Source organism: Lontra canadensis, unplaced genomic scaffold (assembly GCF_010015895.1).
Source record: "Lontra canadensis isolate GAN:19392208 unplaced genomic scaffold, GSC_riverotter_1.0 scaffold20, whole genome shotgun sequence".
Taxonomy (NCBI): Eukaryota; Metazoa; Chordata; class Mammalia; order Carnivora; family Mustelidae; genus Lontra; species Lontra canadensis.
In genome coordinates this window covers 9,508,691-9,535,981 of record NW_022631014.1, presented here as the reverse complement: position 1 = coordinate 9,535,981, position 27,291 = coordinate 9,508,691, and the positions used below count along the sequence as shown (strand labels likewise).

At 38.4% G+C, this 27,291-nt stretch overlaps 1 protein-coding gene across 4 annotated transcripts in view; it reads left to right on the top strand.

The window, feature by feature from the left end:
• Positions 1 to 27,291, top strand: part of NEK10 (NIMA related kinase 10) — a 215,596-nt gene that overhangs the window by 134,730 nt on the left and 53,575 nt on the right. For all 4 annotated transcript variants that reach the window (XM_032861000.1, XM_032860999.1, XM_032860998.1 and 1 more), the window contains 4 exons: positions 9,244 to 9,457; positions 25,150 to 25,333; positions 25,440 to 25,526; positions 26,998 to 27,052. In XM_032861000.1, the coding sequence (XP_032716891.1) occupies positions 9,244 to 9,457; positions 25,150 to 25,333; positions 25,440 to 25,526; positions 26,998 to 27,052 (540 nt within the window). The remainder of the gene's footprint in view (positions 1 to 9,243; positions 9,458 to 25,149; positions 25,334 to 25,439; positions 25,527 to 26,997; positions 27,053 to 27,291) is intronic.

Here is a 27,291-nt window from a genome sequence, read left to right as displayed (position 1 = left end):
GGGCCAGATTGACTAGGTCTGATAGGCCACCTTGAGGGTTTTGAATTTTTTTCATGAGTACCGAGGAGAAAACTTAAGGTTATTTACAGATGGGATATAGAGAAAATTTCTTCTGTAACAAAGATCATCCTCGCTGCTTTGTGGACAATAGACAGCAGGGAATGGGGGCAGGAGGCAAAGCAGGTCCAGCTGTCCACCAAGACATGATGGCAGCTCTGACTAGAGTGGTGGTATTGTTGATGGAGAGAAGTGGAGCTGTTTCCATGGTGGCTTGGCAGTTAACAAGTTTGGGGGTACAAGCATGAAAATGGAATGACACTGAAAATGTGAAAACAATTGGGTTTATTCTGTGGAACTTCAGAAAATGGAGCCAAGACCATTAAGTGGAGTTCCAAGGAGGCTCAGGTCAGTTTGTTATTAGAAGTGTGTGTCAGAATTGTAGATACCCAAGCAAGGCAGACTGCTGGGTGGATAGTGAGTTCCCTAGCACCACAATGTTTGATCCCTATTAGGGGACTCTAGATTCAATATTTGTTAGGATGCTTTTTTTTTTTTTTTTAAAGATTTTATTTATTTGAGAGACAGCATAAGAGAGAGTGATAATGAGCAGGGTTTGGAGTAGGGAGTGGCAGAGGAAGAGGGAGAACCAGACTCCCCACTGAGCAGAGAACTCAACGTGGGGCTCAATTCTAAGATCCTGGGATCATGACCTGAGCTGAAGGCAGACGCTTAACCAACTGAGCCACGGAGGTGCCCCTATAATGACACTTTCAATTCAAAATAACTAAGATGCCATAAGTAAGAACTGACAATTTTAATTTTATAACTGACTATACATGAAGATGACTGTGCATTCTATAGCAGATGTGGTTTTCACTTAAGGTTATTCAAGACTCATTGTCTGGGTTCACATCACAAAGTTTTATCTTTAGAAAATTTGACATAAAACCAAATTCAGTCATGAATTTTATGCAATTACATATTTAATTTGCTTTGGATTTTTAATCTTTAAAAATTAAGTTCCAAAAGAATAAGGAAGCAAATGTAATCTTCTATTTTCTTAGTTTCCTGTTTTCTTCAGAAAATAAATGCAAGGAATACATAAAGGCAAAAGTAGTCTTAATGATCATTTATGACTCAGCAAATCATCAGGCTCAGAGCTGATTACCAATAACATGATAGAGCCTTTGAAATGCAAGACAGCCATCGATGGGCAAGTTCACGAGACTCATTCTTAATTTCACACCTGGTGTTTCCAGATACATGATCTTCTTGCTTGTTCTGCTTTTCCATCTTCTCATTTTCACCTTCTACACCCTGTCTTGGGTAGAGCGCGTGCAGTTGTGTGTCTCACATGCAATCTTTCCTTTTTCTTGTTTGTTCATGTGGTGTATTAGCACATTCCGTCACTGGAACTTTTCTTTCCTAGCAGGCTTTTACACTGGGAGAATAACTTAGCAACCCTGAAGAGTCTGGGGCAGAAAATAAATCCATTTTGTTGCTCTGCCCAGTACCAGCATTACTATTTTTACCTTCCAGTACCCTGTTCAGAGAATATTGTCTGTTTACTTTCTAAAAGAGAAGAACATTTCCTTTTATGCACAAAATCTTCCAATTGCCTTTCATATCTCTATCTGTGCCTGGTTGCAGAAGCCGTCTGGTGCTTTATTTCAGAGGCGGTTATGATGACTAGCACAGTTAATGTTTTCGGCTAGTTCTAAGGACAAGTGGATCTTTACATTTTTCACCCAACCTTCAGTTCTTTGGTTTTCTCTGTTTTAAAAAATTTCCTCAAAGTAAATTTAACATGTTCCATTTTGTAAATTTATGGTGTACAGTGTGTCACTTCAATAGATTTATATATTATAATATGATTGCCAATGAAGCAATACTCATCACATCACATAATTATATTACAATATCATTGGCTGTATTCATTATTCAGTGCATTAGACCTCCATTGTGTGTTTATGACTCATTACAAGTTTGTACCCTTAGACACCATCATTCTTATCCCCCCAATGCTCACGTCCTGGTAACCACGATTTGTTTTCTATTTTTTTATAGGTCTGATTTTTCTCAATTCCATATAAGTGTTGTCATACAGTACTTGTCTTTCTCTGACTTACCTCACTTAACACAATGTGCTCGAGTTCCATGTATGTTGTCAAAAATGGGAATCTATCTTCCTTTCTCCTGGCTGGTAATATCCCCTTGTATATATGTACCACCTCTTTTTTATTCATTCACATGAGAATGGGTATTTGGGTTTCCATATCTTGGCTATTGTGTATAATGCTGCAATAAACATGGGAACGCAGATACCTCATTGAAATTCTGTTTTCTTTGCTGTTGGGTGTATTCCCAGAAGCAGAATTGCTGGGTCATATCGTAGATCTATTTTTTAATATTTTAAAGGAATCTCCATATTGGCTTTCATAGTGGTTGGACCAGTTTACATTCTCACCAGCAGTGTGTGTATATCCCCTTTTCACCAAATCTTCACGATCATCTGTTATCTCCTTTCCTTTTGATAATAGCCATCCTAACAGGTGTAAGGTGATAGTTCATTGTGGTTTTTACTTGAATCTTTTTTTTTTTTTTTAAGATTTATTTATTTGAGAGAGAGAGCGGGCTCAAGAGAGAGGGAGAGAGAATCTGAGGCAAACTCCGCGCAGAGTGCCGAGAGCAATGCAGGGCTTGATCTCGTGACTGTGACATCATGACCTAAGCCAAAAACAAGAGTCAGCTACTTAACCAGCAGCCACTTATGTGCCCCTGTTTGCATCATCTTGATGATTAGTGATGTTGAGCATCTTTTCATGTGCCTTTTGGCCATTTTGAAGTCCCCTTTGGGAAAATATCTATATATTTATTTTGTTTGGCCCATTTTTAATCAAATTATTTGTTTAAGTGTTATTAAATTGTGGTTAGTTCTTTATGTGTTTTGGATAGTAACCCCTTCTCTGATATGTGGTTTGTAAAAATTTTCTCTGCTCCATAGGCTGCTGTTTCATTTTGTTAACTGAGTAGCAAAAGCTGTGCAGAAGCTTTTGAGTTTGATGTAGTCCCATTTGTTGTTTCTTTCTTTCGTTATTTGTGCTTTTGGCATCACGCTTAAAAAATCATTGCCAAGACCAATATCAGGAAGCTTCTTCCTTCCCCTTCTTCTTTCAAGATTTTTTTTTTTTTTTTTAATTTACTCGACAGAGATCACAAGTAGGCAGAGAGGCAGGCAGAGGGGCAGGTGGGGAAGCAGGCTCCCCGCCAAGCAGAGAGCTGGATGTGGGGCTGGATCCCAGGACCCTGAGATCACGACCCGAGCGGAAGGCAGAGGCTTTAACCCACTGAGCCAAGAGTTCTATGATATCAAGTCTTAGTTTTAAGTCTCTGATGGATTTTGAGTTAATTTTTGTGGGTGGTGTGAGACATGGGGCCGCTTGCTTTGTTTTGCATATACTTCAGATTTCCCAGCCCCGTTTGTTGACGAGACGGTCTTTCCCCCAGTGGTTGTTCTTGGTTTCATTGTCAAATATTCATTGACTGGATATGCTGGGATTTAGTTTTGGGCCCTCTATGCCCTTCCATTGGTCTATGAATCTGCTTTTGTGCCAGTACCATAGTGTTTTTATTAGTATGGTTTTGTAGTATAGTTTAAAATCAGGAAGTGTGATACCTCCAGCTTTAGTCTTTTTTTCTCAGGATTGCTTTGGCTATTCAGGGTCCTTTGTGGTTCCACACAAATATTAGGGTTGTTTCTACTATTTCTGTGAAGAATGCCTTTGGTATTTTTATGGGGATTGCTTTAAATCTGTAGATCCTTTGAGTGGTATGGCCATTTTAACAATACTTATTCCTCCAAAACATGAATACAAAATGTATTTGCATTTGTTTTTGTCTTCTTCGGTTTCTTTTAACCAAGTCTTATAGTTTTTGTTGTATAGATATTTCACTTCCTTAGTTAAATTTATTCCCAAGTATTTTATCATTTTTGATGCCATTGCGGTTTAGATAGTTTTCTTTATTTCTTTTTCCAATGCTTCATCATTAGTATAAAAGAATGCCACTGATTTCTGTAAGTTGATTTTGTAACCTGCCACTTTCCTGAAATCATTGATTAATTCCAACAGTCTTTTTGATTGACTCTTTGGGATTTTTTATATGTGAGATTATATCATTAGTAAATAGAGAAATTCTTACTTCTTTTTTCCAGATTTGGATGCCTTTTATTTCTTTGTTTTGCTCTAGTTAAGACTTTTCCAATTCTATACTAAATAAGAATGATGAGAGTAGGGAACCTTGCCTTGCTCATGATCTCAGAGGAAACAGTTTCAATTTTTCTCCATTCAGTATAATGTGACCTGTGGGTTTGTCGTATTTGGACTTTTTCATGTTGAGGTATGTTCCTTCTATACCCAATCTGTAAAGGGTTTTTTATCATAAAGGGATTTTATATTTTGTCAAAATTTTTTCTGTATGTATTGAGATGATCATATAGTTTTAATCTCTCATTTTACTGATGTGACAAATTACATGTTTGTGTGTGTTGACTCCTCCTATAGCCCAGGGATAAATCCCACTTGGTCATAGTGCTTAATCCTTTTAATGAATTCTTGAATTTTGTTTCCTAATATTTGGTTGATAATTTTGCATCTATATTCATCAGGACTATTTGTCTGTAATTTTCTCTTCTTGTGGTGTCTTTATCTGGTTTTGGTATCAAGACAATGCTGGTTTTGTAAATGAGTTTGGAAGTGTTCCCTTCTCCTCAATATTTTTGAAGAGTCTTACGAGGACTGGTGTTAATTCATCTTTAAATGTTTGGTAGAATTCACCAGTGAAGCTCTCTGGCCTTGGAGTGTCCTGTGTTGAGAGTTTTACTGACTCAATCTCTTGAGTCGCGATTGGTGTGTCCAGATGTTCTATTTTTCCTGATTGAGTCTTGGTAGATTGTGTGTTTCTAGAAATTTATCCATTTCTTGTCTATATTTTTGTAGTATCAGCTGTGATGCCTCCTTTTTCATTTCTAAATTTATGTCTTCTCTCTTTTTCCTTAGCTTACCTAAAGATTTGTCCATTTGTTTTTTCAAAGCACCAGCTTTTAGTTCATTGATTCTTCCTATTGCTTTTCTGGACTTTACTTAATTTACTTAATTTATTTATACTCTGTTATTATTTCCTTCTCTCTCCTAATTTTGAGTTTAATTTGTTTCTCTCTTTCTAGGTCCTTGAGGTCTAAAGTTAGGTTGTTTATTTGAGATCTTTCTAATTTCTGAATATATGTGTTTATTGCTATGGGCTCTTAGAACAGCTTTTGCTGCAGCCCACAAAATTTGATATGTTACATTTTCCATTTTTTATTTGTTTCAAGGAATTCTTTACTTCCCTATTGATTTTTTCTTTGACCCATAGGTTATTTAGAAATGCATTGTTTAGTTTCCACAAATTTAAAATCTTCTTACTTTCCTTTTGTTGATTTCTAATTTCACATCACTGTAGTGGAGAAGATAGTTGGTATGATGTCAGTCTTCTTAAATTTGCTGAAATTAGTTTCATGGTCTCTCATGTGATCTGTTCTGGAAAATATTCCATGTGTGCTTAAGAAAAATGTGTATTCTGCTGCTATTGGATAGAATGTTTTATATATATATAAAACATTCTATATATATAATATACATATTATATATATATAAAACATTATATATATATAAAACATTCTATACAGAGATAGATAGATCGATATATCGATATGTCGATATGTCGATATCGATATATCGATCTATCTATCGATATATATCAGTTCATTTGTTTTACAGTATTGTTAATTCCAGTGTTTCTTTGATGATTTTTTTGTCTGGGTGACCTATCCATTGCTGATAAGGTGCTGAAGCCCTCCACTATTACTGTATTGTTTTTTTCTCCTCTAAGATCTGTTAGGATTTGCTTGGGGTGCCTGAGGGGCTCAGTCGTTAAGCGTCTGCCTTTGGCTCATGTCATGATCCCAGGTCCTGGGATCTAGCCCCATGCTGGGCTTCCTGCTGTCCCGGGGAGCCTGCTTGTCCCTCTCCCACTCCACCTGCTTGTGTTCCCTCTCTCGCTGTGTCTCTTTCTGTCAAATACATAAATAAAATCTTTAAAAAAATGGATTTCTCTGAAATGTCTAAGCAGGGATGTATTTCAGAGAATTGAGGCTAAATTAGAACTTATGGAAAGAGATGTTCCTGGAAAAGTTTGTAGCTACATATTTGGGGTGTATCTTTTGGGACAGATAAATTCTTCTTTTTTTTTTTTTAAGATTTTATTTACCCATTTGACAGACAGAGATCACAAGTAGACAGAGAGGCAGGCAGAGAGAGGAAGGGAAGCAGGCTCCCTGCTGAGCAGAGAGCCCGATGTGGGGCTCGATCCCAGGACCCTGGGATCATGACCTGAGCCGAAGGCAGAGGCTTCAACCTACTGAGCCACCCAGGCGCCCCCCATGGGACAGATAAATTCTTCGATGTTAGCCTAAGTTCATTCATTCATTCATTCATTCATCTGCTGAGCACCTATAGGACACAGATTCCATTTTACATGCTGAAGAGATCACGGTGAAGGGGACCTATGTCTGTCTTCTCAAGAAATTTCTGGTTTCTAGTGGTGAAATGGATGATTGCAATACGATATTATAGTAGTTTAAGGACTTAAATGTAATGAGGATATACAAAAAAGGGTTGATAAGTCATTTGATAAGTCATTTGAGGTTGATTAATCTTCCTAATGGAGACTTGGAAAAAAGTAGATTTTTGGCAAGCAGATAGGGATGGGATCTGGAAAAGGGCAGATATTACTGGCAAATGCTAATATTATCTTTAATCAGTTTAAATATCTGCAGACTAAGACTTTAGTCCAGTGCACTAATGAAAGGCTTAGATGCTGGTTGTGGGTTTTTTTTTCCCCCTCCCATGGCAGTCATAATCAACGTTAGGTCAACCAACCATTTATATCAGCTTTAATTACTTTTGCTAATTAAGTGAGGGTAGATGAAGAAACTGATTTAATTAGAAGGTGAAATTCAACATTTTAGCTTCTTTCATGATTATGAACTAAAATAATAAATTTGAATACAAATATGTCACTGGCACAGATGTTCAGCTTCACGTGCTATGACCAATGCTCAGGGCTCCCATACTCAAAACAGTCATGTGCTTCGGGGTTAAGACTCTGTATTCAAAGTCATGAAATTCTTATATTTTGTGTTTTGGAAATGAAGTCTGATGATACAAGAAGCATGTATGTTTGGGGCTTGGAAGTCTCAATTACTGTGAGGTCCCTCCAACTTCTTATCTCTCTGGCATAGATTCTCAACCATCTGCTCCTGGCCCCATGGCCCCTGCCTGGCCTCCAGCTCCATCTCCCTGACCCTGTCCCATCATTGCTACTGTTCTCTCGCTGGTATGGTGATTGGGTCTGTCACCAGGGAAGGCCTGTGTTCCATCTTTACCTTCCTCCCCTATGGGTTTGTGAGTGCAGACAAGGAGAGGATCAAGATGCAGTATGTACCCTGCTGAATCTTGAGGTGAGGCAAAAAGGAAGGCATCTTTAACCAGGCTGGTAGCACCAGGGTGCACTCAGTGGGGGGCTTAGTGGGGCCTCTTGCCCACCTTCAATCCAGGTACCAAGAGCATCTTGATGGCATGGAGTTTGCAGTCACTTGGGAGTCTCCTGTCTACCATGATTTAGGACACTGGTCTATGGGAGGGGAGATTGACTTCCTCACTCTGGGCTGGAGCCCCACACTTTCATTTTCTACTGGGCACCCCCAAAATTATGTAGCTGGCCTTGTCTTTCTTTGTTATAAATGCATAGATTGAACTTCATTAAATATGAATTCAGCAGATGGGTAAGTACTTCTCATAACCATAGTGCAAGCCCACTGCCTTAGAGAGAAATAACATAAAGATTAAGCATGAGATGATAATGTCTAGGATATATATATTTTACTCATAATCAAGTAAAAAACAAAGAGTAATCAGCAAATTAACAAGTTAGAGTCTTATTTTGACTTCTGTGGTGAATAGTTCTCAAATCTTTCCTGGAGATGTCAGTGTAGGTGAAAGTTGTGTGAACTATAGGTCACTAAATCAAATACAAAAAGTGAAAATTAGATCTTTTTTTCAAAGTCCAAATAAGTTCAAGTTTATTAAGAAGCAACATGACTTCAGTGAAGTTAGAGATTTTGAATTTGAAAAATAGACAAAATATTGCTGTGCCTGGGTGGCTCAGCTGGTTAAGCTTTTGTCTTCAGCTCAGGTCATGATCCCAGGGTCCTGGGGTCAAGCCCTGTGTCCAGCTCCCTGCTCAGTGAGGAGTCTGTTTCTCTTTCCCTCTGCTCCCCTCCTCCACTTGTGCACATGTGCTCTTTTTCTCTCATTCTCTCATGGGTGAGCTCTTGCTCTTTCAAATAAATAAAATCTAAAAAAAAATTATAAATTTAAAAAATAGACAAAATATTATAACAAATGCCAGAAGTACTTAAAACATGCTAACAATGATATTGATAATTGATTCCATTGTGTCTAGAATAGCTTTCTATTAGTATTTACCTGGACGATAAATAATGTTCCCTCTAGTAAGCTGATTGCCATTTCCTACTTCCAAATCACAGAAAATATTAGCATGAAACGTGTCCAATAAGTTACTTTAAAAAAATTATTACAAACATCTTAAACATTTAAGTAACTGCATTGCATTTTATTTTTATGACTCAGGTTTTGTAAGACACACACTAATCAAGTTGGGTTGATATTGCTGCTCTCCAGCTAGAAAAGGCCAACGAGTTGTGACTCTCTAGAAACCTACCTTCCATTTGGTGTATCAGGGCCTACATTCTTGGGATCCCTCTTTGTTTCACTGACCAATGGCTTGGCAGTGATTATAGAAAATAACAAGTTCACACGGGAGAAGATGACTATATCCACCTGTCCTGAGATCCAAGGAGTGGCTTCATGCTCAGCCAGTAGCCCTTGCCTGACATCCCAGCTGCAAAGAGAACAGTGCTGCCTCCCTCTGCTTTCCAAACTTTCCAAATACTTTTTGAGAAGTCTTGGATTCCAAGCTGTGCTTGATGTCCATCTTATCCCAGGAGTTTTGGGTGTGAACACCATGGTGGACACACAGTGGGGGGTTTAACCTTGATCTTCCACACCCATGGCCTGGTCCTGACATTGACTAGAGTGCTATAATCAGCTTGTCTTCTCGTAGGTGCCTCACTCCTGATGCAGAAGCCCGCCCAGATATTGTAGAAGTCAGCTCAATGATATCAGACGTCATGATGAAGTATTTAGACAACTTGTCTACATCCCAGCTGGCTTTGGAGAAGAAGCTGGAACGGGAACGGAAGCGTACACAGAGGTACTTTATGGAAGCCAACCGGAATGCTGTCACATGTCACCATGAGCTGGCTCTGTTATGTCATGTAAGTGCACAGCTGTCAGTGTCTTCATGATGTACCCCATTATAAGGTCACCTGCAGTGGTTCAGGCTTGTCTTAAGGGAGGATTATCTTAAGTTAAGAACTATTAATTGCTACATGCAGTATTTCACTATTATATAGTTCCATTTTGCATTCCTTTCTAGACCTTATAATTAAAATTAAAGTCAATATAAATGGCTTTCCAATGAGCTACCCCTAATTTATTGTATATTGCAAAACTGGCAGCATCAAATAGATCCCTTAGCAATTCTGTAAGTTTACATTATGCTCTTTGTGTAGATAGCAGTGAATACATAGATTTTATTTCTTTAGAAATCTGATTTGGGGAATATAGATGGAAATGTTATGTGTTAATTCAGAAAAGGAAATAAATAATTGCCTTAAAATTTTTTCGTTTTAGTCTAGTTGTTTTTATTACTATTTGTGGTGGTAATAATGCTGCCATGCTTCAAATAAGAATATGTCCTTCAATTTTTCTTGCCAATAACCTTCAAATTATTTTGATATTTAAGTTTATTTCTGAGCAGAGCTTGAAAAAGGGAAAAGCTACAAATGTCCACATATGCAAGTGACCATGACAGTGATGCTCTTGTTGCTGTCTCTTGTTTTCCCCCATGTGCTTTTGTTGTATCATGACCCATGATCCATTCTTTGCTCATACTCTGGGCTTCCCCAAGCGGGGATCTAGTCAGGGACCCTTCAACCTGGTACATATTCTTTTCTTCCCTCTTGGGCATGGGATCCAAGGAAATGGAAATAGTCATAACACCCATTCTTTTTCTTTTTTTTTCTATTTTTAAAGATTTTATTTATTTATTTGACAGAGAGAGAGAGAGATCACAAGCAGGCAGAGCGGCAGGCAGAGAGAAAGGGGAAAGCAGGCTTCCTGCTGAGCAGAGAGCCCGATGCGGGGCTCGATCCCAGAACCCTGAGACCATGACCTAGCCGAAGGCAGAGGCTTAACCCTCTGAGCCACCCAGGCGCCCCCATAACACCCATTCTTAATCAAGGTACTTGGTCATCAAATTCCTTTCCAGGACCCTAAAGACCTGTTCTACCTCAGCTGGGAAAATAATATGAAGAGTTCATTTTAAAGAAGAGACAGCTATAATTTCTTTTACTTCCTTCCTTCCTTCCATCCTCCCTCCCTCCCTTCCATCCTCCTTGCCTCCCTCCCTTCCTCTGATTTCTTGGATAACAACTTTCCATCAAAATCATTTCTATTAAAAGGAAAGCACTACTGTGTGGTGTGCTTGTCCTGACATTCTTGGAATCTGGAAGTTGAAGATTCAGTGTAGTTTTCTTTTGGGCAGGGAAAAACTCATCTTTATTGCCTTGCTGAGCCCAACTGTAATTTCACAGAACAATACTTGGTGATTATCTGAGGCCTTGGTTTATGTTTAGGAGCATATAACTTGGAGTTATAGCTCTTGCTGAACACAGTTAAATCTTATATACAGCGAATTAAAAGCTCACTTTTCTTGTGATTTTACTACCTGACTTCGTAAGAAGTAGGCAACTGAGAAACACACCATTCTATGCATGTCATGTTGCATTCAGAGTACAATGTTCCCAGGAAACTGAAATGCAAGAGATTTAGCCATTTCTATATATCTTAAGTATTTGAAGCCTTCTATTAAGTTCTGCACTGCAAAGCTACTTAGCCAATTTCCAGTTGGATATAAGAGTCAGTTTATATTAGATTCCTTTAGCTGATATGGGGATGGGCGGAGTTAGTTTAGAATCTAACCACAAAAATCCTCTTATCTTTAGCTAAACACCTTGAGAATGGCTGTTTTATTTATTTATTTACTGCTCAGCCTTTTTTTTTTTTTTTAAACTCTTACTGTGGAAAATTTCATGCATTTATGGAAATAAAGATTGTGCTTCGTGTAGCCACCCCCCAGCTTCAAGAATTTGCTACTTCGGGCCAATCACATACTGTTTTAATGCCCACCCACTACTCACTCCCTGCCCTCCGTAGGTTATTTTGAAACAAACCCAAACCACTATATCATGTCATCCATCAATATTTCAGTGCGTATTTGGAGAGCCATTTTAACTGTAGAAATCCAGCTCTCAGGCCATGACCGGGTTAAACAAAGGAGAAACCTGTAGTCGAGGCAGTTTCGAGGTTCTAGAGGTTCTGTACTCATCTGTAAATTAGGGGGAACACATTACCTATCACAGAAAGCACTAGGATTAAGTAAGTTTATGTGTTTGAATAAACTGTACAAATGAAAAAGTGGCACAAAATTATAAGATAGCACCTGTTATATAAAGTAAGCAATGATTATGTTAAAAAAAATGTTGATGCAACTTACTAATCCAGTATTAACTGGTCCATTAGTGCCAAATCCATGTGTGGTTTTCATGCAGTTAATAAGTATGTATTGAGCATGTGTTACCAGCCAGCCTTGATGCCCTCATGGAGCATCCAGTCTCATGGGGACCACAGAGAAGTGCTTTGCCTCTTGGCAGTTTATATTACTACATTTAAAGAACAATCACATATCGTCTCCTTTGGCATTATTTTATGTATACTGATCATTTTTCATCTCTGGATTAATAAAATGTTAGTTAAAAGGAAAAGTGCAGCTTTATTAAAGAACTGAGAAGGAAATATGATTACCTTTAATCAAAAGACAGCATGCAGTTAATTGGCATTATCCTTGCTAAGTACCAATTAATTTCTTTTTAAAAACATACATCGACACCATTGCTGATGGAAAAATTATACGTATAAAATTTTATGTTTCTTTTTTTCTTAAGTCTTATTATAGTATCATGATTATTTCATTTCAAATATGGTGGAATGTCTCCCAGAGCAGTTAATATCAACAATACAATTACACCATCCAATGATACGCAATAGTCAAAGGAAAGGGAAATTAGTGGGTACATTATGTAGAACTTTATGAATTCTCAGCACCGATAAGGAGAGCCATTGTGAATTGCTGGAATTTTGTAAATTAAGGGGCGAGCAAACAATTGATAAGAAACATTAAGGACTCCTGTGTCATGGGGTGTATGCTACTAACTTTTCTACATATTAGCTTATTCTCAATTATGGCAATAGTCTAGTAAAGACAAGTATTAATATATATTTCAAGAGGACACAGAAATCTTCACTAATAAAGTTCATGCCTGTGTACTGTGGTTTAGACCCTAAGAAAGAGAAGAAAATTTTCTTTCCGAAGAACGTTAAGCTGTCTAATTTTTATAATTCAAAATAAAGATCATGAGGAGAGTGGAGTCAAGAATAAAATCTAAGGGTCCTGGGTGGCTCAGTCGGTTAAGCGTCTGCTTTCAGCACAGGTCATGATCCCAGGGTCCTGGGATTGAACCCCGAGTCAGGCTCCCTGCTCAGCGGGGAGTCTGCTTCTCCCTCTCCCTCTGCTCTTCTACCTGCTCATACTTGCTTTCATTCTGTCTCTCTCAACTAAATAAATAAATAAATAATATTTTTGAAAAAGAATAAAACCAAGCAGAGAAAAATAAGGTGTAATTTTTACTTAAATATGTAATAATAAAAGTCTATTGTGCTACCGAGGGTACTGTGGCATTGTAGTAATCAAAATCATGATTGGCATTTTAGCATTATGCGCAACATGTTAAATACACAGAAGGGCTGCCCTTTGGTTGTCATCTTGTATCCCAGACAGAAAAATCAGTTGCAGACAATTCTAAACCACATGCTGCTTAGATCCTCACCAGCAAATGCGAGGATGAGTGTTAAAACCCAGCCTGAAAAATGTGGGTAATCAATAGAAAACTCCCAATTTCATTCAGATTAGTGGGATTTTGTGGGATTTTCCAACTGTAAGCTAATATTAACATTTGTAAATAAAGCATATTTCTATGTGTACAAATGGAGCGGAGTTGAATGTATCGGGGAAACTGATGGGTAATCAGTGAAAGAAGCAAGTTCCTGAAGGGTGAGTTTTGCAGGGATTCCCACTTCTCTTCCAGTGATATTTGACAGGTACTATTATCTTCACCATCTCTGTTTTAAAGCTACATGATTCTTTCTTTCTACCAATAGAGTGAGTTTTTTCAGTCTGGAGAACTTTCACATCCATAAGACTAACAGGGAACAAAACAAAAAGAAAAATTGAAAATGCTTGCAGTTTATAGTTAATAAAAGAACAAAGATTTGTTGAATATCTTCTGAATGTAAGACATGGTGCTTGCCATTGTGAAGGTTACAAAAGATTATAAGGAGTGGTCGCAGTGGTGAAGTGACTTATACAGTCTACCTGGGCAGCCAAGATATATATGCAGGAGGAAATCTTGGCAAATACCAAATGATATCTCTGGCTGATATAGTTTAGGGAGGCTCCCAAAACAAGTGGCCTTGAAGTAGGTAAGAAAGTCACTCCTGCATGGAAAAGAATACTAAAAGTGCATGAGCTCTGGATATACCAGCCTAGCACACTTAGGGCTACTAATCACATGTTAGGAATGGTATTGTTTTATGCTTTAACTCAAAAGGCAAGGAAATGGAAACCAAGAGAAGAGACTTTTCCAAGGTTTTTTTCAAGACTTTTCCAAACTAGTTTTCTGGTTTCAGACCTTGGACTGATAGTTGGATCTCCTGATTTATAATGCATATTTTGGTATGCATAGTTTGGAAAGTCTGGGAAAGTAGGCTGGTACTAGATGGCAAAAGTTTGTGGAATATCTAATCATGGTATTCATACCTCATGTTTGGATTTGAATCTGGGTAATGTGGACTGAAACCTTATATTTCTCCAGAGTAATTAACAACCAAGTTATCAAACTGAAGGGTAATTCTTCCTTATCATTCATATTTCCTTCTTGAATTTTTTCCCCTGTGGTTTCAACCACACCCCTCCATCCTGATTTCTATCTTACGTCTCTGAACACTCTTTTCTTTTCTTTTTTTTTTTTAAAGATTTTATTTATTTGACAGACAGAGATTACAAGTAGGCAGAGAGGCAGGCAGAGAGAGAGAGAGAGAGGAGGAAGCAGGTTCCCCGCTGAGCAGAGAGCCCGATGCGGGGCTCAATCCCAGGACTCTGGGACCATGACCTGAGCCGAAGGCAGAGGCTTTAACCCTCTGAGCCACCCAGGTGCCCCTGAACACTCTTTTCCTATTCTCTCTTCCGACCCCGTACTCTTAAGCTTTGATGTTCTGCTTCTCTTCTTGCTCTTCTCTAGAGTGAGCTCTGGCCAGTTTCATGGTTTTTCGTTTCATATGAATTTGGGTAAAAATTGCTTGTATAAAGTGGGAACTTTATCTTCCATAATCACATATAATTTTGTTTTGGACCCCTATTCCTGCTGATAGCAGAAAATGGTGGATATAGGCATGAACACTTATATCAGCTATTTTGGTCTAAAAGTTTCTCTCCCATTTCAAGGGCTCGCCTCTCCATCTCTGTCTCCCAAGATGGCAGCTGGATACAGGAGGAAGCCTAGGTATCTTCATGCCACTGGGAGGGGTTTCTGTGTGTTATTGCCGCCTTCTTTTGGCCTCCGTTGACTTCAAATGAGGTGAAACTATCCCTGTGGCTTTGGGGGACATACGGTGGGATCCCTGGTTTGAGCTCTCTTCTCTGTGCTCCCTCCATGAAGTGATAACCTGGTGGACTCACCAGTGAGCGCTATATCCACTTTCTACATTCCCATTGTGGCACGTGGGAGCTTTGGATCCCACCTATGCCACATAGTCCATGGGGAACTAACTGGGAGTGGGGGCACAATATCAGCCCTACCTTATCCATTCAACAAATATTTATTGAGTACCTATTAGGTATCAGGTACTATTCTAGGTACAGGGGATACAGGTACAGGGAACACAGTGTTTCTCCCCTCATGGGCCTTGTACTAAATGCCCATATTAGCTATATGGTATATAGTGTCATGATGGTCACGAAGCTTCTCTGGAACTTTCAGTCTTTTCTGGCTGAACCTGACTTGTTCCCTCAAACCCTCTGCTCTGCTTCACTCACAAGGTTCACCTCTGCTGGAGAGGATGTGAGGAGGAAAAACAAAGATGTTTGAACTTGCCTTCTTATCTTCTATCCTTCTCTCTGGCTCCTTCTTTGAACTTCAGAAAGACTTCCCAGTTCCCCATCTGCACGCTAGAAACTGCCCTTCTAGCACAACCTCCTCTTGCCCAGGTGTTCTTCATTCAGGACTAGGACTTCCTTGGGTTTATAAGCCCCAGGCTTCTGGTCTGGTCTCAACAGTATAAGCATTTGGGGAGGAAAAGTACACAATATTTTCTAAGAAGGCCAAATACACTGGGATGTATTTTTTTACAACACATACATTTTCTGAAGACCTCCAAAACTATGTGTCTGATCCCAGCCTTTCCCGCATGATGGACCTAAATTTTGAGCTGGACATTTACCCGTGTGTCTAATCAGTACCTTATGTTCAGCAAGTCCCACAGTGAACGGATTCTCTTTCCTTAACCCAGTCATGTTCTACACCTCATCACCTTAATTGAAACCTGGACATCTTCAATTCATTCTCCCTCAAATCCTACATCCGTTTCATTAGCAATCTTTTACCAGTCCTACTTTTGAAATGCCTGACAAATCCGTCTTAACCTTCCAGTTCTCATTCTCATTGTCTCACATTGGGTCATTGCAATATCCAACTTTCTTGCCTCTCTAGTCTCCTCCTCAACCTTAGCAGTGATTCAGTGTACCACCTCTGCACTGTCTACAAGGTCCTCAGAAACTGTGTGCATGTGAAGGGAGAGCCATTTTGTTTATCACAATGACGTTGACTGCTACTGGCAATTAAGGGGAGGCAGCCAGGGCTGCTAATATTATGCCATGTACAGAACAGTCCTACACAGAATGTATAAAGCAGAACCAGTAGAAGATACATATGAAGAGATTTATTGGAAGGAATTATCTTATACAGTTGTGGGGGCTGGCTAGGTAATGGAGTAGGCTGGCAGGAAGGGCAGGTTGAAACTTTAGGTCATGGGCTGAACCTGCTGTCCACAGATGGAGTTTCTTTTTCATCTCAAAGAAGCCTCAGCTTTAAAGACCTTCCAAATGATCAAATCCATTCTACTCAAGTTATCTAGAATCAGCTCCCTCCCTTAACCATCCCCTATGTGCCTACCAAGATGATCTTTCAAAAATCACATCTGATCTTGATAAATCATCTCATGCTTAAGAGGATGAGTAAATGTTCCCATAGTGAGTCCTAGAAATGTACTCTAAGCTTTTGGTGAATTACTAAAAGGAAGATTTCTGTGATAGTCTCATGTTGTCAAACTACTGAAATATAGCGCACATAATTATTATCCTAAATTCCATCTACCTTGGGGCTGGGTGAGCAGCTAGTAGAGCACTTGTCCACAAGGATTATTATCTAAATCCACCAACCCTTTATAATTTCACTTAAAGAAATGGAATTCTTCTTGTAGTTTTCTAATACAATCTGTATATGTTCTTGGCAAACTTTATTGACAGGCATTTGGTATTAATCCTAAATTCTCAAATATCTTTAAAGTGGACCACATAGGAATTGAACAAATATGCAACTGCCTGATTCTCATTTTCTTAGTGCAAGTTTAAAAAAACTGTTGTGCTATTTATTTATCTGAGCTGTTTTATTTTTATCATACCATATGTCATTTACAATTTCTGGGCATGCCACTAAAGGCATGTGTCTGCAATCCTCTGCTAGGAGATTAAATTAAGCCATGTAGAAAATGATGTATTTTAAAGGGACAATATATTTGTGAACATCTTTGCTTTTATTGTCTGGTTAATTGTTGACTGAATTTCCCCCAAGGCTGTGAAAATGCAACAAATAATGATGCAGTGAAAGAAGTATCGGGAAAAATCATGACTTGTTTTGGCAACGTTCTATACTTGTTATGGTTTAAGAAAATAAAGCAATGCCTTTTAGGCTCCCGCACAAATGTATACACCATTCTCACATCCACACCCTAACTCCCCCCTCGTTTATGGAGATATAATTTAACTACAGTAAGATGTACAAATTTTAATTACTTAGTTTAATAGCTTTTGACACATGGTTAACTTGCACCCAAAATGAGATTCAGAACATTTCTGTGAGCTCAAAAATTTCCCTCTTGCCCTTTCCTATACGGTTCCCTGCCCATGGACAGACTTATGATTTCTGACACTGCAGATTACTTTTGCCTCTTATTTTGACTTCATATAAATCACAAACGGTCTGTGCTCTTTACCATCTGCCTTAGTTCATGTGACCTAATGTCACTGAGATTGATCCGTGATGTTGTGTTTAATAGTTCTTTGTTTACAGTGTTTGATAGTATTATGTGGTATGAACATATCATAATTTATTTTCCTGTTGATGAACACTGTGTTGGTTCCAGATTTGGGGTTTTATATAAGACTGCTATGAATTTTCTTACATAAGTCTTCTTGTGCAGATGCTTTCATTTCTCTTAGGCAAATACCTAGGAGTACAATTTCAGGGTCTTAAGGTAGTGGTACGTTTAATTCAAAAAGAAACTACCAAGCAGTTCTCCAAAATTGTAGTGGTTAGCATTTTTAGGAGCAATGTATGAGAGTTGCTCAATTGTTCCACATTCTTGTAAACATTTGGTGTTGTCAGTCTTTTAGATTTTAACCTTTGTAGGGGGCACAGGAAAGTATCTCTTTGTGGTTTTAGTTTGGATTTTCCTGATCACCTTGGCTGCTGAACACTTTTACATATGCATATTGATCATTTACGTGTGTTTGTGTGTGTGTGTGTGTGTGTGTGTGTGTGTGTGTGTGAACTATCTATTCAAATCTTTGGCCATTATTTTATTGAATTATTTGTCTGGTTTTGTTGATTTTAGGGGTTCTGTATATATTCCACATAGAACTCTGTTGGCAAATATAAGTATTGCAAATTTTTTTCCTGGTCTATGACTTGACTGTTTTTTTTTTTTGTTTTTTTTTTGATGAGCAGAAGTTTTGTTAAATTTTACTTTGTTGCAGTCCAATTTACTTATTTAGTTTTTTGTTATTGTTAGTGCTTTTTGTATCCTGCTGAAGAAATCTTGGTCTATCCCAAGGCTGCAAAAATTGGCTCTTTTTTATTTTTGTAAATTCCTTCTTGTGATAGATTTTATGTTTAGGTCTATGATCAATTTTGACTTAATTTCATGCATAGAATAATGAAAATATTGAAATTTGGGATTTTTTTTTCCATATGAGTACCCAGTTTTTCCAGCATCATTTCTTAAAATGTCTAATGTTTGCTCACTGATTTTACTACAGGTCTTTGTTGGAAATCTTTTGACACTATATATGTGGATTTATTTCTGAACTCTATTCTGTTCATTGATCTGTGTATCTAAGGCCAATACCATGCTATCTTGATTGTTGTAGCTTTTTAGTTAAGTCTTGAAATTAGGTTGTATAAGTGCTCAAATTTCATTCTTCTTTGTCAAATTTGATTTGGCCATTCTAGATCTGTTATATGTACTTATTAATTTTACAATGAGTTTGTCAGTTTCTTTGAAAAATAATGCTGCTATTTTGATTTCTACCTTTTTTTTTTAATATGGTAAAGAGCTTTGCAATATTTTGAAAAATCAGTCTTTTATTTCGCTTATTCAACAAGATTGATCTGTTCTCTTCTGGGGACTATTCTAGTCTGTGTTTTAACAGTAAAGAGAAGAACTCCATCTTCACAGTGGAGGAAGACAAATTATAAGTGTATTAATATACACTTAAGTACCATGGACAAAAATATAAAGGCAAAGTAATAGTGATTATTAGATGTGGAAAGATAGGCTGTTTTAAATAGGAATGTCATGGAAAGCCACTATACCTGCAAGACATTTGAGTAGAAACTTGAATATGTTAAAAGGGTGAGCTGTGCAATTATCTGGGGGCACAGCATTGATGGCAGAGGGAACAGCAAGTCCAAATATTTGGAGGTGGGAGCATGCCTGCCAGATTTAAGAGGCCAGCAAGGAAGCCTGTGTGGCTGGAGTACAGGGAAGCAGGGGAAGAGAGATGGGGATGCTGTGGTCCATGATACAGACTTAAGTGACATATGTTTTGAGCAAAGGGGTGACATAATGTTTTAAAGTTACACAGCTGGCTGCTGTGTGTGAATCGACTGCTGAGAGTCAAGGATGGAAGTAGGAAGAGGGATAAAAGATGATGTTGATTCTTTGCCTTGGTTTTTAATTCTTTGTTTATTGGCACTTAATCGGTTTGGTATTTTGATGTACCAAGTGTGTGGTTTGACAAGAACTAGACCTTCCCTTATGTAATTCTGTATTAAAAAGGAAACAGTAAGCGAGGTTCTAATCTGAGGGGTTTCTTATACTGATGCCACCCATGTCTAAGAACATACTGTTTCATACCTTAAGCAGTGTGGCTCTGCAACTGCATGTCTTGTTTTGAGCAATCCAAATTAGAATGCCTTTAAACTTGACTACTTAATGATTCTCTGTGTATGGTTTCTTCTGTATCTTAAATGGTTCTTCTATATGTTACCTGATTCTGGCTTCCTTTGAAAGGCTTTCAGAAATATTCCCACACATTCAGTTCTTTTCCTGTGGTAGTATGTAGTTTTGAAACAAAATGGTGGTCTGTCCGTTGATGTAGACCATATCTTCTGTATTTTTAATAATGTATACCTTCAGATTATGGCGCTGTTCTTCTCCTCATCCTTATTAGTGTTATTTCTTCAAGAAAACCTATCTTTGAATTAGGAATAATAGAGAACCTGTTGCAGATGCTAGATATTTATGGGGAGGCATTGAAACATTATCAAGCATGGTAAATTTGATAGTGGAATTTTAGACTGAATTGTAATAATTAATTCATCCTCTAATTTACTTATTTTAGTGACAGTGCATTAGTATGTTCTTGTGCTTTTAAGAAGTTCTAATTAAAAGAGTGTCATGATAATAGTGGGGTCATAATTATATGCATTTAATTATATTAAAGCAAAGTATTTAGCTTTGTATGAATATTGTTAGGAAGTTCAAAATAAGAAAAATAACTCATATCCAAACTTGAAGAAAACATTTCCTTCATTATATGATATTTGTAAATCTTAGTTATTTTCAGCACCTCTCACACCAATTTTTCTGGTTTCATTTGAACATTTTGCTCTTCTACTTGATGTACAGAGCACAGGGGCAGGGAAATACTTTAGGGTTTCATAAACAAAATAGACAGAGGTATCAACCAAACAGCTTTGAAGCTAAAAGTTCCCCAGCTCCCATAGTAAGAGACCAGGCTCCGAGCTTGCTGCTGTGGCCCTCTCTCTACAGTGGCAAAACCAAGTGGCCCAGAGTGAGGTCCTAGACTTGTTGAACTGGTCAGACCACTCAGCTGTGGCCAGGGTCAATGTGACCCCCTTCAGCCCTCTTGGTCACACTAACTGATTTTCTTTTTTAAGATTTATTAACTTATTTTAGAGAGAATGAGAGAGAGCATGTGAGTTGGGGGAGGGACAGAGGAGAAGGAGGGAGAGAGAGAGAGAGAGAGAGAAGCAGGCTTCCTGCTGAGTGGGGAGCCTGATGTGGGACTGGATCCTAGGACCCTGAGACCATGACCTGAGCCGAAATCAAAAGTCAAGCCCAACCAAGTGAGGTTGCCCCTGGCTGAATTTTTTTTTTTTAATACTTTGAAATTTAGGGACTACATTTTTGCACAATAATGTGTAGTCAATGATCTGTCTCATAATTTGGGTTTTCTTTGTGCTGTCATCCATGAAAAGCATGGAATGTGGTTTGCCATTAAAAAAGATCACCTCAGCGAGGTGAATTGCTGTTAAGCACTGGGTAGCCATAACTTTATGTAACTAAGGTCACAGTTATTACCTAAACAAATAGAAGAAAGTAGGCAAAGACATAGCTCAAATAGAATGACTATTTTAGAACAAAAGAAATGGTGCATTCTTTATGGTTCTAAAGGAAGGCATCTACAGGATATAGTTAGTGTCACGCTTTATGTTTATTTCTCACTTTTTTTTTTCCTCTCTCTCGCTCTCTCTGTCTTTCCTGATAAAACATTCTAGGCAATTTTAAAAATTTGCACTAGTTTTAATAAAATAGACTCTCTTAATTCTTTCCCTACTGTTGCAGTTAATTTAGGCAATGTCAGTCTGTTACTGTTAGAATTGCTATTCAACTAAAAATGTATTATAATCTGCTGCACACATAAAAAATTACATTATAATGAGCAAAACCAAGCTAAACATAATTGTGCCTGTAACAGCACTGTGACAGGAAGTGTCTCCTGTAACGGTGATGATTTCCATATCAGTGATAATTTTATTATCCGATTTGCATTGTCTTCTTCTTGCTGCCATATTGATGCACAGAATGTGTCCATCCATTCCTAGGAGATATATAGATGCCAAAAAAAAAAAAAAAAAAAAAATATATATATATATATATATATATATATATGGTTAATTCCATCTCCTATTCCTAGAAAAATCTTAAGTAATTAGAAAGTAAAAAAGATGACAGCAGCCAAATTGCATCCCCCAATGCTGCACCCCCCCCACACACACACACATACACCCAACTCCCTTTAATAGGTTTATGTACTTGCTGGAGGCAACTTTTGAAAATACCTAATGGCCTCAACCCTTAGGCTAAAAGCATTTAACCATCTCTGCCTTTGGCCAATGCCTACTGGGTTACAGGGGGCATTTTGTCGTTTCTGGGCCAGCCATCTCTAATACAGATGAGTGGAGTTTTATAACTTCTTGTAAGAGCAAAGGGGAAAAAGGAAGGGAGACATTCACTCCTACTTATTGGTGTGTTACCAGATAGTCTCTTCAGCTCTTAGAGAAAAATCACAATGTAGGATTCTGGATAAACAGGCAAGATAAAAACAAAACAAACAAAAAACCAAGAAGCTACAAAACCTATTCACCATATAGGGGAATTCACCTGCTTTCCTGGCCCTTTTCTCCCTTTGATCTCAATACAGCAACTAGTTATTAAGCAGTTGCTATGTACAAAACATTATCCAAAGCATGGGGGGATCCAAAAGGGACTAAAATAGCCCCAGTTGTTAAAAGAAAGAGTTGGTAATAAGTCGGTTACTCAAATATCCATAAGGAAAAACTCTGGAAATGACATTCAGGAAAATGTGTCTTCAGTGGCATATCGTTTATGTCAAGGTCAAGAACTCTATCAATTTTTTTTGAGGCAAAAACTGCTGTAAGAGCCTATAGAAACAGAGGGTTTTTTAAGAAAACTAAAACAACTATACATTCTACATTGCTATATCATATCTTCCATGCTTACAGAGTTTGAAAAAGCATCTCTCTCAGAATGTGAATATCCCTTTATTAGATGCTAAGCAAGCACCCAATTATTTATGGATACAATTTTGGTGATTGCAAATGACTTCACCTGCAGCCCAACTGGGTCTGGATTATTGGTTGCAAGTCAAAGGTCCTCAAGTCTGGAATGCCTGCACCAGGACTCACAGTTTCTCCTCACTCTTCATTTGTCCAAAGAAAAATGTCTTATCCATGTCTGTCCTAAAAAGAAACAAAGCGTTTGCTACAGGTTTGCAAGTTTTAGAGATATATGGATTCTGGCATCCAGTTGCTTCAGTGCAATAAACAGTTTTGTCAACCGCAAAATGATCTCTCTCTCTCTCTCTTTTTTAAAACACTGATAGCATTGACACATCTTGAGTATATAGTCCCTACAAGGTTGTAAATCTAGTTATGGCCTTTAGAATAGGGCAGTGGATGATTAATTTTGGATAAAAAAGTCATAGGAGGAGGGGCACCTGAGTGGCTCATTTGGTTAAGCAACTGTCTTCAACTCAGGTCATGATCCTGGAGTCCCAAGATCAAGTCCCGCATCGGGCTCCCTACTCAGCAGGGAGTCTGCTTCTCCCTCTGATCCTCCCCCTTCTCTTGCTCTCTCTCTTACTCTCTGTCTCTCTCCCAAATAAATAAGTAAAATCTTTAAAAAAAAAAAAAAAGCCATAGGAGGAAAAAACCCCTACATTTATTTCTATGTACATTTCTGACTTTAGTTGAGGATGTTGGAAGAAGAAGGATTTGTGGCTTGGGACAGAAAAAGGAGGAAAGCATGGAAGGAGTTGAGGGAGTTTGTCAGGAAAGTTTTGAGCCTCAGAAGGAGCCTCCTGGACTTGGTGTCAGGGGCTGAGCTTGGGCAGAGCTGAGGCTGACTTTGGAAGTCCCTTATGAGCCTTAAGCACGGGAAAAATGTCAAGAGAAGCACACATTCAGCAATGCCAAAGAGTCTTTGAAGCATTTTCCATTTTGAGTTCTAAGTTCTCAGACCTGAGTAGATCCAAAAGGCAGGCATGAACAATGCTGAGTCATGAAAGTAGGAAGACGTAGGATGGAGGACTAGACAAACAAAATTAAAATGCTCCTTGAACTGCATGTTGGCTTCAACAGAATGAGAACTATCTCCAAGCCTCTTGGTGGAAGCTTGAGGAAAGAACAATGAAAAAATTCGCAGGAACAGAGATAACAAGCAGAAATTGGTTGCACAGTTTGCATGGCACAACATGTCTTTGATATTCTTTTCATTTTTTGTCTTGTTTAGTGAACAGAAACACGTGAAAGCTTTCAGAGGCTGACTTCTAAGTCCAGTCACTCATAACGTCTTAGGTTTTCTTCATCTTCTATTCCATCACTATGGAGTTTTTAGGAACCTCCACCGGTAGCTGTGGGTGTCACTTTCATTTTGGAAAAAAGTATCTGAAAACAAAACAAAACAAAAAACCACGGACCTGTGTCTCTAGCGAGCATTGGTCATCATTGCAGCCTCCACCCAGCTTTTCATGTTTCAGGGGACCGTACCTCTCTGCCTCCATGGCCTGGCTGTGTCTGCCATTAAGTTCCCTGAGATTTAAAGAAACTAAGCCCTACTTACCCATTGTGGTTTTGAGATTTGATAGCGGGTTTTTTTTCTTAATATTGAAGTATAATTAACATACAATGTTCCATTAGTTTCAGGTGTACAACATAGTGATTCCATAATTCTATACCTTATGCTTTGTTCACTACAAGTGTACCTACTGTCTGTCATGATACAGTGCTGTCACAATACCACTGACTATACTCCTTATACTTCTTATCCCCATGACTTAGAGAGAAAATAGTATTATTATTATTACTATTATTTTATTTTGTTTTGTTTTTAGAGAGAGAGAGAGTGCAGTGGGGGGAAGGGGGAGATGGAGAGAGAGAATCTTAAGCAGGTTCCATGCCCAACATTAGGGTCCAGTGTGGGGCTCCATCCCACGACCCTGAGATCATGACCTGAGCAGAAATCAAGTGTCAGACACTCAACCAACTGAGCCACCCAGGAGCCCAAGACAGAGCAAATATTATGAAGATAACTTAAAGGAAAGTAATTTTGGCTTCATTGGTACATATCTTTTCCTTAGTGCTGCACTTTCTTCTGCCAGACTGTACAGACCTGTCACTGAGCATCTTGGCATATCCATTCTTGTTTGTCCAGCGGTGCAGCTACACTTTCTTCTTAGTCCCAGACCAAAGGAGCTCTACCGCCGGCGTGTGGCTACCATGTTACTGGCACTTGAGCGCGAACATTTATAGGAAGGCAGCCAGCATTTTCCTATCCGCGCTGACAAGCTTTGGGTCCTGCAGAAGGAAGGAAGGAAAGGCGACCCTAAGCTGGATCTGTCTTGCAGGAGACCTTCGAGAAGGCGAGCCTGAGCAGCAGCAGCAGTGGGGCTGCCAGCCTGAAAAGCGAACTCTCAGAGAGCGCAGACCTGCCCCCCGAGGGCTTCCAGGCCCCCTGCAGTAAGGAGGAAGACAGGGCCTGCGATGAAATCCTGTCGGAGGAGAACTTCAACTTGGAAAATATCGAGAAAGGTATTTCTAGTGAAACGGAGACAGCAGGCATGCGCTCTTGACTTCGGTCTCTTTCAAGGCTCATTTGCTTTTTATTTTATTCTGTTACTCTTTGATTCACGTGCAGATATGTACTCAGAGCTAGATGATGAACTGGACATTTTGGACAACTCCAGCAGCTCCAGTTCAAGCCCTTTAAAAGAATCTACATTCAGTAAGTTTTTGCTGGCCTGCGGGGTTCCGGTAGGTCATGGTTTGGGAATCATGCTTGGGAGTTGAGTAAATGCCATCATGTACATAGGCAGAAGTTTGTTCTCCAGGTGCGGTGCTAATTAGGACAGGTCGGTCTAGCCCTGTGAGGGGCCCAGAGGCCAGCCGGCACTGCCGTCTTCTGTTGCCTCAGCTGTCAAATGAATAGTTTCATTATTTCTACCAGCAAACCCAGATTCCAACTGGCGAGTGGAGATAACTAATTTGGAGACACACTAAATAACCACAAGAATAATGGAAGTGATTTCTTATGAATCTGGTCTATAGGAATTAGAGACCTGGAGAAGAAATTAGTCCTGAGGTAGACTATGTTTTGTACAATTTTATTTCCATTATGAAGAAATATATTTCAAACACTAAAGTAAAATAAATATTTTAATTGTTTATTACTATTAAAAAATGGAATATATAAATTCAGTCTATACGTGAATTCTGACTCTTGATTTAAAACAGGAAAGTAAATAGTCTGCGGTATGAGGTATGGAAAAGAAAAGAAAAGAAAAGAAAAGATATATTTGAAAAAATGTAAAGATTATAAGGAAAGATAAGATTCAATTTGTTCAACAAATCTGCAACTGAAAGAAAAGAAAGGTTAAAATAGACTATGGAGAGGAAAGAATAATTAATTCATTTAAAAGAGTAGGTTGAAGGCACATTAATTAGGTAGAAATACTCTGAAATAAATTTAGTGTAAACGATTTCCTCTCATTAATGACTATACTATGAAAATCTCATAAAAGAAAGTTTAAAATAGTCTCCCCAAGGACCTAAGTAAAACCCTAAGGAGTTGCTTCATTTTATTCATTTTTGGTTCCTTTCCAAACTTAACTGTCCATAAAATAGTGACTAGATGTTCCAGATTTTCTGGGATAATCTGTTTCCGTCATTGGTCTATTTTCCCACAAATTCCAGCTTGCTAGATAAAAATGTCCTGATTGGTGATTAGGAAAACATGAAAGCTATACAGGAAAAGATATTCATTCATATTTAGCAAATTCTACAAGCAGTTAATTACTGGCTGTTTTGAGATGAATTCATCTTTGTATGTTCGGGGTAACAGTGGTGAGGAAGGTCAGTGGGGAAGCGAGGAAGGAAAAGTTGAACCCTTAAACTTGCATGTGGTAACTTATACTTGTTAAGGCCTTTAGGATAATTATGAGATAGATATTTTATTGTATTTTATTAGCTATTAATAACAGAGTTTCCTTTGGAAAAAGGACCTTAAACAATCCTGTCAAGTAAACAGTAATTTGAAGCTTTCTATTTTAACTGATACTTTTATAAATGAAGACCATCTTTAGAGTATGCTAAATACTGCTCACATAATAGAATGCAGTTTTTAATGAATAAATAGATAAATAAATAAAAGATCTACACAGGGATAATGTAAAACTATTTTTATGTTCTTGTTTCAGGCATTTTAAAGAGAAGTTTTAGTGCCTCAGGAGGAGAAAGACAATCCCAAACAAGGTGTGTACGCATTGAGCTCCCAGAAGTCTACAGAGCCATTATTGGTGGCTAAACTAAAACCTCGTAGCCAGAAGTCACCATGGACATGGGTGGTAGAGGCTGATAGATCCACCCTCCCAGCACAGATTGCATTTTACTGGGAGCATACTGGAAAGTGTACTAAGCTTGGACCTGGGTTTAATCTAGCTTTATGATCTTTAGCTAAGCCATTAGCCTAATGGAGCTCAGGCTGGACCAGA